We start from the raw sequence: 12,395 nt of genomic DNA on the forward strand, positions 1-12,395 counted from the left end.
TTCGTGAGGACTATCCCCTCGTTCTTTAACTTTGGGTGTAGAATTTTTGCGTCTGCCTCGGGATTCGAACCGGCGACCTCTGGATTGTGAGTCCAGTGCGCTGTCCTATTGATCCACACAGGCAGTTTGGCATTACTAAAGAGTCTCCATAGCAGGCTCAGGAAAAATCGCGCTTATAATCAAAATCACTGTTGTTTGAAGAACCATGAACAGTTTATGCAGACGCATGGTGTTTCTTTTTAATGACTTTGAATGTAGGAATTCATGGAGGCGCATGGTATTTCTTTCTAATAATTCGCAAGTCCGTCTCGATTTCAAAAAAATAATTTATTCACGTTCTACGCCTCCTCCTGCTCCTACCAGCCTCCTTCTAATCAAGCGACATCAACGAGTCCAGGCTGGACGCGCTGCCGTCCCTACTGGAGGCCTGCGAGTTCCTATTGTTCCACCGCGGTCCGCCAAGGTAGCTAATCGGGTTGGCAAACTGGCGCCGGTCCGCGTCCAAAAACACCGGCTGGGGCCTGCGCCACTTGACCTTGGGGACTTGGGTGGTGGAATCGACTACATCGACTTCAGCTACTTCGGGCGGTGGTTCGTCCACCTCTACGATTGTTTGATCTGCAATGTTAGGCTGATATGTATAGTAGGGTGGTCCATTCGCCGAGGACGGATTCGTCGAACCGGAAGTGGTGGCGGCAGCAACAGCTTCTACGGAGGCCAGGCGATCTAATGCGTCCTAAACGGGTGTGGTGAGGGTGGGTGTACGTGGGTTTGTGTGGATTATTTTTAGAGTGTGTGTGTTTGAGGGGAAAGGAGTGTGAGTTTAGAAAAGTACGGCACTACGGGAAGAACTTCAGGGCTTGTGAGGCAGTACAGCAACTCCCAAAAAAAACATTTTAATGAATTTTGTTTTTCATCGAATTCCATTCCTCAGAAAAACAATCGTTCAAACGACATTTATTATAATGAATTTATCAGAAATGTTAAAGATTGTTAAAAGAAGTCGACATTTTTTTAAGCAAAGTCATAAAAACAAATCCTTTCAAACACCAGTGCAACTAATGCTTCTATAAGGGTTTTAGAGGGTTTTATGGTGTTCCATTGCAATAAAATAGAATCGATAAATCGCAAACATTGAAGCTGCCAGGCCTACTGCGTAAAGTTAACTGCAAAAATGATTCGTTGAACATGGTTGAGAATAAGATAGTTTTAAGTTTTTCAGTCTGAGGAATGGAATTCTGCATTTCAACCAAACATTTTATTTTTGGAAAACTTGGCACTCACTTGTCACCGGCATCGAGCTGAGCTGAGCTGAGGTTTTGGTGTTAGTCACAGTTGACGCAAAATGAAACACGCACGTGGTGGATGTTGTTTACAAATCTTCTTTATTTGATGTTTTGTTTTGGTTTTTTTCTAATCCTGGGGCTTTGTATTCATAACGTAACTAAAAACTAAAAGTAAAGCACAAACACAGATGAGCATCAACCACCCCGATGTCTTCATAAAACCATTTTATGACCACGTGCGAAGGCACGCACGTGCCGCCTACTCGGATGGAACTACAAAGAGATCACAGCAACACACAAATACGCGCGCACACACACAACAACCTTACCCAAACATGTACAAATATCTCACTACCACCAGCAAAGCATGTTAGAAATGAGCTTCTACGCCGGTGATTCGGGCGTTTCGTCGATTTTGTACGGCAGCTGGTTCACGCTGGCCATGGCCGGTGGCGGAGGTCCCCAGGACACCTGGCGGGCGCCCCGTGGCCGGAGACCGTTGGTCAGGGGTGTGGATGGGACGGTTGCCGGTTCGTGATTGTTCAGTTGAGTCGGCGAGTCGGCAAACAGAACCAGTTTCGGAGGTTTGCGGGTGCTGGGTTTGGCCGGAGCCGATTCCTTCACCTGTGTTTGCGGATGATTGTGAACCCGTGAGCGATGATGAGCTTGAACGGTGTTGGACGATATGGGTCCAACGGATACTGACCATGCACGTGCTGGATGGCCCACCGCGGGTGGGTATCAATACTGATTAGTTGGTTTTTATTTAAATAAATAGGTTAAAATACAGATGACTAATAGTTTCAGAGTTGTTACGAAAGTTGTAATGTGCGTTTAGAAAAAATATGAATATTTTTAATATTTTTATCATTTGGCAAATCATCACCAAAATTAATCACAATGTGTAGAGCACTTTTTTGAAAATATTGTAGAAGGGTTTTCTAGTGAAATTTTATTGTAGAAGGGTTTTTTGTAAACCCAAATAATGATAAAAAATCGATATTTTGGCACATATGCTCAATTCTGAGGATTCAGATTCAGCGGGCAAAATAACATGGAAAAACATATAGTTGGACAATTTTAGAATTTCGTAAGGGTGGTATAATACCCCTTTGAAAATTTGACATTTTCATATGTAGATATCTCGAGTTTAAAGAAAAATACCGCTGAAATTTTTCAGCCGATCTAGATCTCCCCTTCCGAAAGGAACCTGGTCCTTAAAATTTAAAATTAGACCAAATTTAGAGAAAGCATTTTTGTTCGGAAGCTTGCTCTAAATTTGGTCGTAGAAGGCGTAGATTGTGAGATAAAATGTTGGTGTCTTCGACAAAGTTGTTTGGATTGGAAAGCCCATAAACTTTCTAGAATACAAAAAAACCCCAAAGATATTACTGAAAAGTTTGATTTTCAAATTAATTCTAATCGTGAACCACCCTTTTTTCAACCAAAACCAAAAGTTGCCCCTTTCTATTTGGAACAACTCTTCTGAAGATACTAGCTCCAAAACTTCACCCTTGTTGGAAAATCAATTTTCAACTTAATTTTGCGATTTGAACCACTGCACAGTGGTCCAGATCGCAAAATTAAGTGGAAAATGGATTTTCCGAAAAATGGTGACGTTTTGGAGCTTTATTGTCTTCAGAAGAGTTGTTGCAAATAGAAAGGGGCAACTTTTGGTTTGGTTCAAAATTAGGGTGGTTCACGATTAGGGTGATTTTGAAAATCTAACTTTTCAGGAATATTTTTGGGAATTTTTTTGTCTTCTAGAAAGTTGATGGGCTTGCCAATCCAAGCAACTTTGTCGAAGACACCAAAATTTTATCTCGTAATCTACGCCTTCTATGACCAATTTTATAAAAAGCATCTGAGCAAACCTTCAAAGATCAGTTTTTTTAACGTGGCAATTCAGGGTTAACTTTTAGAGAAAAGTGATATTCGGAGCACTTTTAGAGCTCTACAAAACAAACATTTTCATTTTTTGACATGTCAATTTGGACTTAAGGGTCAAAAGTTACAGCCATTTTAAGGTAAAAAAGATGCAAATTTAAAACTTAAATATCTCAAAATGGCGCAAGCGAAATTTTAAGCACTAGGTTGCATTTGAAAGAAGAGATCTAGCACTACAAACGCTGAAAAAATCTCAGGGGTGTTTTTCTTTAAACTTGAGATATCTTCATTTGAAAAAGTCTAATTTTCAAGGGAAAACCATATGGGACCACCCTAACGAAATTCGAAAATTGTCCAAATATATGTTTTTCCATGTAATTTTGCCCGCTGAATCTGAATCTGCCCTCAGAATTGAGCCAAAATGTCAACAAATCGATTTTTGGTCATATTTTGGGTTTAAATGATAATTTTACATGGAAACCCAAAATATGACCAAAAATCGATTTGTTGACATTTTGGCTCAATTCTGAGGGCAGATTCAGATTCAGCGGGCAAAATTACATGGAAAAACATATATTTGGACAATTTTCGAATTTCGTTAGGGTGGTCCCATATGGTTTTCCCTTGAAAATTAGACTTTTTCAAATGAAGATATCTCAAGTTTAAAGAAAAACACCCCTGAGATTTTTTCAGCGTTTGTAGTGCTAGATCTCTTCTTTCAAATGCAACCTAGTGCTTAAAATTTCGCTTGCGCCATTTTGAGATATTTAAGTTTTAAATTTGCATCTTTTTTACCTTAAAATGGCTGTAACTTTTGACCCTTAAGTCCAAATTGACAAGTCAAAAAATGAAAATGTTTGTTTTGTAGAGCTCTAAAAGTGCTCCGAATATCACTTTTCTCTAAAAGTTAACCCTGAATTGCCACGTTCAAAAAACTGATTTTTGAAGGTTTGCTCAGATGCTTTTTATAAATTTGGTCATAGAAGGCGTAGATTACGAGATAAAATTTTGGTGTCTTCGACAAAGTTGCTTGGATTGGCAAGCCCATCAACTTTCTAGAAGACAAAAAAATTCCCAAAAATATTCCTGAAAAGTTAGATTTTCAAAATCACCCTAATCGTGAACCACCCTAATTTTGAACCAAACCAAAAGTTGCCCCTTTCTATTTGCAACAACTCTTCTGAAGACACCAAAGCTCCAAAACGTCACCATTTTTCGGAAAATCCATTTTCCACTTAATTTTGCGATCTGGACCACTGTGCACTGTTCTAATGGAATTTTCACTTCTAATAGCTGATTCTTAATCGAATGTTATCCGATTTAATTCGGTCATTTGATCCAACAGTAATTCTACATTGATTTCCACCAAAGTAGGTTCAAAATAAATGCTTGTTTCAGAAGTAAAACCACTAAAACAATTTTGTCAGTGAATTCCATTTCCATGCCACAACCTGAATTTTTAAGCAAACTAGAATTCGATTGATTGAAAATTCATTGGAGAGTCCAAAAAACAATTTTACAACGGCATGGATTAAAGTTTTTTATTCACTGTACTAAAAAAATCAATAGGATGAATTGATAAATTAGGGTAGGGTAGTCATCAATGAGACACTTTTGGTTTTCAACTTTCAACGATTTTTAAATTTTTTTCATCAGCATTTTTTAATGAGCTTTTTGTTGCATTTTCTTTCTTTTAATGTGTTCTAACATTGACCAAAATATGAGATCGATCTGACATCTACAGCCAGAGTTATTCAACTGTCTCATTGTAGACGCACTTGGCAGGAACAATGAGACAGCTGGGGAACAATAAGACACTCTGCGAAAATCAAAAAATTTCTAGTAAAACATCATGTTTTTGTATTGTTCCTTTGCAGGTGACTTGCCTTGAACATTTTAGAGCAATTTTTCCAACATGAAACTTTAATTAACAAAAGTTATACTAAGAAGTATTTAAATTTTGTAAAATCCATATATTTATACCAAATAACTTTGTATTTTTGGTTAAATGAAGTTTAAACTCTATAAATATGCCAAAAATCACTTTTAATTTATGTTTTGAAAGATTTGCATAGATTGTGAAAAGTTTAATGAAGAAAAATCAAAGTGTCTCATTGTTACCCATGGGCTGAAATAAGTGGGGAACAATGAGACAGCCCTGGAATCTGGGTATATTCTAAATTTTGGTCAAACCTAATGAATAGACATTGTAGCTCAACTCAATCCCTATGGAACGTCGAAAGAAATTTGAAGAAATGTTAGTTTTGGTGTAAATGGCAGCCTACGAGCGAAAAAGTATTTTTTGTCCATAATTTACTTTAACACCACAGAATCAAACATTTATGAATAACTTTTCAAGGGAGCGTCCATAATTAAAGCCACTATTATGGCGGACGTGTGTCCAATTGACACACCTTTCCCCCAAATCTGAGCCTGATTGGTTGAAACTACGACTTGTGAGAGCCATTTTATCATTGTTCCCCGTGCCTCATTGATGACTACTCTACCCTATTTTTTTATTCTTTCATTGCAAATTTATTTTTTTTGTCCTTCAAAAATTTCACAACAATCAGGGTAAACAAAATATTGATCGCTAAATTTGAAATTTCCATTGAATAAACTTGTACAATTGATTATTATTTATTTCAAATGCATTGCTTAACGTTTATTTTTGTACAAAAGGCATTTTTAGTTTTTTTTAAGATTTTGAATTTTGTGACGAACAGAGACATACAAGTCTATGAAAATGAATTTATTTTTTTAGTTTTAAGTTAGGATTAGTTTTTAGTACCTTATTGGAAATTATTCTTGAGATCTTTTCTGATCAAATGCAACAAGAATCAACGAATTTGTTGTGTTTAAATTTGCATTTTGCCCCCTCATGGCTGCAAGCGTTAATCATCTCAAAATTTTATTTTGGAATCAATCAATTTAGTTTTCTCAATATGTACTTGAAAATAAACGAAATATTTTGGTCTGAATAATTATAAAATGTCAAATTTTCATATGAGACAACTATGCATTTATGGGAAGTATTAAATTGTGCGTTATAATTTTTACTTCAAATATAGAAATGTTAGTACAAAACACAGCCAAAGGTAACCGCAGGTAAAAACAAATCAATTTTAAGTTCTAACCCTAAAATCAATTAGTTCTTCATTCGAATGCTTTTTTAGATAAAAAATTGGCTGAAAATGGATTTTTGAAGATTTTTTAAGATCGAAGCCTGTTGAGGCGGGGTGGGGTTGTAAAGGGTTAACAGACATTCGAAAAAGCAAAATTCAAGTAAGCCAGCTTGCTCTGTTGTTTAAAAAAATATTTAAATTTTCGAATTTTCGAATTAAGGGGATTTCACGATCTGGAATTTAAACGATTCCATAGTCAAAGTTATTTTGTTGATATTTTGGAAAAAAGTTGAACAAGCCGCCGGTTGAAAAACTGTATAATAAGGAATTATAAGAAATTAAAAAAAACTAAAATGTTCAGTTGAATTTTCTTGAAGTACCCAAATCTTCCTAGAACATCGTATTTTTACAAAAACTCAAAAGTTTAGTTAATGCAACACGGGTACAAATGGTTGCAAACATGTAAAAATTTTCGATAGATATTGTTTAATGTTATGAAAACATCCAAAATATGCACGCTGCAAAAAAAAAAAGAAAAAAAAATCCTGTTTTTGATGTGTAGTTTTATGATCATGTTGTGTATTTACAAAAAAAAAAAACTAAAACTGTCAAATTGTTTGATGAAAAACTTGATTAGGATCAATTGTTTTATTTTCAGATGTCAATAAATTATTTAAAAAAAACAATGTTCTAATGATCTTGAAGAATTTAAGCTGTAAAGTCTACATTGAAAATAATTTTTTTGTGATACTTTTTTATCAAGATATGTAAAAATTGGGCTTCCTGACCACGTTCCTATCGTTAAAATTACGTTCAAGTGCATTTTTGACCAGTGCAAACGGCATTTCTGACTAAATTTTTGGGAGAATAAAGCTGTTATTCTCTCATTTCCTTCACAGTATCCTACGTGATTTTTTTCTCTCAGAATGGTGCTGCGTTGCTCTATTGTTGAAAGATCAAGAATGGTTATTTTGCGACTTTCCGTAACAACTCTGACGTGGTCTGATGATACAGATCGATGTGATAAATATCTAATCTCATAGGATCTAATATCGAATAGAAATATAAGTAAGTACATGATAAGATTAAACGAAAAAATACTAAAGTTTGTGAAAAGCTTTTTGTGATTAATGTACGAAATGTGGTTTAGTTGCATAGTTCAAGCATAAACAGATAGTAAACAGAACCAAAAAGACAAGACAACAGAGAAACACAGAGCAGTGGAATGTTTGACTAGAGGCAGAATGGAGTTGCGTGCGGCTATACATCGAACTCGTCGCGATTTAGTTGCAAGTCGCCAAGATCCAGCTTGTTTAGTGTGACCTCGCTGATCGAGCTGAACGGTGCGAGGCTTCGCAGGGTCATGCTTACCGGCTGATCTCCGAGCTCGGCATCACTGTCCGAGTGGTCGTCCGAGTGATGGCCGGTGGTTCCGTTGGTGGTGGTGCCACCGCCGTTGGCCATCGTCGTGGCCGGTACACCGTTCGTGTCGGGGGAATTTGGAACTAGCGCGTCGGTCTCTTCAGCGTTCAGCGATTCCCACTGCGGTTCGTGGTCCATCAGTTGACTGTCTGTTAATCAGAAAGTCAGAATATTTGAGATTTTTGGATTAGCCGATGTAGACGAACCTCGAATTCCACTGAGCAGTTGTAGCTGACTTTCGCTCGGAACCAGCTCCGGACTCTTCTGGACGGTGTCCCCGTTGGCCGGAGGAGTTGCATTACCATTCTTCAAAATGCCGACCAACGGCTTCGTGGAACCGTTTTCCTTTTTCTCATCCAGCGCAACCGCCTTGTAGTTGAAACCCTTGGTAGCGTTGGCGGCGTTCGCCGACTCAAAGTGCATTTTGGCCGCTTGTTCTTTCGACAGGATAATATCTTCGTCGGTTTGTCGCTCCAGTCGCTTCTTGTACTCCCGATCGGAGCGGTACACCTCGATCAGGCAGCACACCACGATAATTACAAAGACCGACGTCAGCGCGATGAACACGACCTGCGTTTTGTCCTCCTCCTTGGACTGGTTGACGTTGATGGCTTCGTACCGAACGCGAACCGGGGCATCTACGACCCATGTTTTGTCGATGGTCTACCGAAAAGTAACCAAAAGTCAAATTAGTAATTACAATCAACGAAATCAAGACCACCCACCGAAGTCATGTTCATGTGCATTGGTTCGTTGAACGCGGTCAGCTTCGGCATCACGTCGAACTGTTTGCACTGGGCCGACCGGACGCCCTGCGAGTTGATCACGTGGATCATCTCCGCCTCGGCCTTCGTGAACAGCATGTACTCCTCCAGTGGTTTCATCGTGTCGTTGTTCACCTGGATGAAGATGTCTGCGGATGGGACGGAATATGAAATCGCAAGCCAATTACATTTTTTCCTACGCAATTTCTATGCAAAAAAAAAAAAACAATTTATGTGATAATAAAACTTCAAACCATAAACATTATGAAAAACTTTTTGTTTTTTTTTTTTTTGGATTACTAAACTGCCGTTGTGCGCATAATTATCTTATTTTAGAAAAATTGCAGCTAAGAAAAACTTGATATTGGTAGCCTATGCAACAAATTGCAAAAAGAGGATTTTTTCAGCACGAGTCGTACATTTATCCATCGAGGATCACCGAGTGGATAAATACGACGAGTGAAAGAAACATCAAGTTTTGCAACGAGTTCCATACAACATTATGTGCAAATCCGAAAAAAAACCCTTTGAACAGAATTATAAGTCAATATCAATATATTTGGTAAATAAACCCCTTATACTATTTGAAATTTTTTTCTTTTCCAAATAAGTGATGAAAAGTTCAACTTTTCAGCATCCATTCCAGTGCTGAAAAGTAGAACTTGTTAGCATTTGTTTTGAAAAGTGTTGATATTTGATTCTGTTATTTTTGGTAGATAAAAGAAGGCTGTTTCGGCGTTCGAGAATGACAGGAAAAGTCATTAGTTTCACGGCGCAATTATGCAAAATGGCGTCTATGGTTCTAACTTTTTTCCTTCGGTAGGTTTACTCGATTTTATAAGCACTCGCAAACTCTGTTCCCAACTTTAAATTAATAAGCTGTTGAAAGGTCCACATCTCAGCTTAGGATAGTAAATTCACACAAGTAATCCTGAAACAACAAATAAATGAAATGAAAAAAAATTAAAAATTTTAAATTTTAAAATTAAGTAAAGGTATCTACAGCTTAATAATTCATAAAAATGTCAAAGCAAAAAAGCAATTAAATTAAAAAAAAAATATTATCATCATTACATTTCTTAAAATCCGATTTATACGAAAAATCCAGCTTGTAAAAAATCAGCAAAGGGTCGAAAATTCGTTAGGTTCGTTAGGTTAAATTTTTAAATTATTTGTATGAGATCAGAGAATTTCTTATTTTTTTCGACATTTTTTCGTTGTCTCAATTTTAATGGTCGAGCCTAAGTATGACCCATAAACTGCCCATGTTCGCATAAATGTCCCATATGCAAAAACAGCATGCTGAGAAAAACGCATTTGAAGTTTGTCCCACACATAAGGCTACGTGTTAAGTTTTCGCGAAAAAACTGGATTTCCTCTAGATTTCTAGAACAAAGTACTTGATGTTGTAGGCTTTTCTGAAAGAGCACACGATTTTGAACCAAACTGCATCATTAACCTAAAATCGATGAAAATGCAAATGGGACATTTATGCGATCAGGGGCAGTAAACTACTCTAAAATGATTTAGAATCCAAGATGGCGGCCAAATACCCAAGATGGCGGCCCGGTGACAACATATTGAAAAAATGCATTTTTTAATTTAAAATGCAATCAAATATTCAAATTTGACTGAATGGGGTCGCAGATCTCGAATTTGATATTAAAGAAAATGAAAAAATACGATTTTTGTTAATTTTTTGGTTATGATTCGATTATCCAAATTCCCATACAAACCTTCGAATAATTGAACTTCGGATAATCGAAATTTTGGATAATCGAGGCTCCGGATAATCAAGTACTGAGTACTGTGGACTGTAATTGTATTTGATTGCAGTAAGCATAAATTTCATTCAATGTATAACTGAAATTCCGCGAGTACACACAAATTTGAAAAATTAAAATTTTAAGTGGCATTACTACATTTTTTTAACTTACTTTGGATTACAAACATTCCTTGACAAAAATAAAAATAAACTCTTCTTGTGGTGCTGTGCATCTTAATTTCAATATTTTGTAAATATTTTAATATGATGTCTATGACAAATTTCAACATTTTTGGAAAAGATTTGTCCCTGTCCCTGATAAATTGGCATATTATTATTATTACTTTATATTTTAAATCTGAAAATTATTCTGAAATTCTTAAAAATCTCAGTTTTATTAAAATTTTCTTAAAAAAAAACAATCACTTCACTTCTTAGAAAACGTAGTAAAACATTTACAAAATTCTATTTAGCATTCTTTTGTTCTTTTTTAGCCAAAAAATCTAAAAAAAATATATTTTTTTCGACTTAATTTATCAATCAAATAATTGATTCCAAAAATATAAGTTTTGAGTTGGTGAGAAAGAAATTAAAACAAAAAAAAATGTTTTTGGTTGGACTAGGTACAATGATATTTAACCACAGTCTGTGATTTAACTTTAGAAAAGCGAAATGAAGTAAAAATAAAACATTGAAATTAGTAACATTTGATTGTTTTGATAAAAATAATCAGGGGTTTGAATGGGAAAATTCTATCTCAAGCTTATTTTTCTGAATTTATCTCATTTTTTTTCAAAACTTTATGAACGGCATTACGGCAATGAGGGCCAGTCATATTATAGGGGGAGAGGGGGTAATATGCACCCCCGGGGCAAAATGCACCCCCTGCTTTTCTCGGTATTTGGAAGAATTTTCCGGGGAAAAAATCATAGAATTTGGAAGCTGAACATTGCTAAACCATGCTGGAAAAATTTGAGCATCGCATTATAGAAACAGCTCAAGTTATTTGCAAAACTTTAAAATGTTGTGTTTTCATCTAATTTTCATTGAACCTTCATCATGGTTTTTAGACAATATAAAAAGCATTTTTTGATATTGTAAGTATATAGTTTTTGCCATAATCTTCATTATTCTGTAAAAACATGAGTCCAAAAACATCAAAAAATGCACTTTTAATTAAATTTTCTGCAAAAAGCGTGGTCGGGGCAAAATGCACTGCTGTGAAGCTCCTTTGTAAAAACAGCGGTGTCATCTAGTGGTGACTAGTGAAAATTGATTTTACCCGGTGCATTTTTCCCCATGTTGTGGTGCATTTTGCCCCGTTGTTGTAGTGCATTTTGCCCCAATGTTGCGGTGCATATTGCCCCGCATGGTTGTTTGAAATGAATCAAAAATGTTTTTAGAAATTTGATATTTTCGAACAATTTCGAGGTTTTTAAGACTTTTTTCACATGGATGACGAAGAATAATAGTTGTTTTAGAACATCGAACAAAATTCTTCCAAAGTAATGCTGTAATGGTTGAGAAATCACAGTTTTCCCTTAGGGGGTGCATATTACCCCTCTCCCCCTAATTTTCAAAAGCTGTCGAGGGCAGGATCCGGCCCGCGGGCCGTAGGTTGGGCACGCCTGTTTTAGTGATAAAAAGTAAAAAAAAAATCGGAATTTTTTTTTCCGTGTGCTTTTTTGTCTTTTAACATCAATCCCTTCCCAACTAACCCCGAGTAGGCCGCGGGTAATCGGCTCCCCTCCCACTAACATTTACATACAAGATCCTCTGTAATTACTCTTAGCTTTAAGAGCGAGTCCACGAACAGGGCATACCCCTTTGTATGGGACGTCGTTTGGATCTAACCAATCTGCCTGAAATTTTCAGGGGTTGTTTGTACATATAAAACTAGCATCTGGCCAAAATATGAGCACTCTAAGTCAACAAGAAGTGGGGCAAATCGGGACACAAAGTTTGAAGGTTCAAAAACGTCAAAAATCTTACAAATGCTAAAACTTTGGCAAAATTCAATATAATTTCTAAATTCAAAATGCATCTGAAAGGGCTTAAAAAATGCAACAAAATGCAGGGAGAAGCATCCCAATTGATTAAATTTAAAGGGAGTTATTGGCATTTTAGTGAAAAAATAGCATAATTT

At 36.3% G+C, this 12,395-nt stretch overlaps 1 protein-coding gene across 7 annotated transcripts in view; it reads right to left on the minus strand.

Annotated features, from left to right (window-relative positions):
* Positions 1-313: 313 nt before the first annotated feature.
* The window catches only part of LOC120414214 (axotactin), a 105,981-nt gene continuing 93,899 nt past the window's right edge, over positions 314-12,395 (minus strand). For 2 of the 7 annotated variants that reach the window (XM_039575313.2, XM_039575317.2), the window contains 4 exons: positions 8,446-8,633; positions 7,927-8,383; positions 7,670-7,869; positions 314-736 (listed from right to left, as the gene is read on the minus strand). In XM_039575313.2, the coding sequence (XP_039431247.1) occupies positions 371-736; positions 7,670-7,869; positions 7,927-8,383; positions 8,446-8,633 (1,211 nt within the window). In that variant the 3' untranslated portion in view covers positions 314-370. Of the gene's footprint in view, positions 737-1,359; positions 1,911-7,669; positions 7,870-7,926; positions 8,384-8,445; positions 8,634-12,395 lie in introns of those variants that run through there. The other 5 variants (XM_039575315.2, XM_039575319.2, XM_039575320.2 and 2 more) reach the window with 5 other exon arrangements.

This window comes from Culex pipiens, chromosome 3 (genome assembly GCF_016801865.2).
Source record: "Culex pipiens pallens isolate TS chromosome 3, TS_CPP_V2, whole genome shotgun sequence".
Taxonomy (NCBI): domain Eukaryota; kingdom Metazoa; phylum Arthropoda; class Insecta; order Diptera; family Culicidae; genus Culex; species Culex pipiens.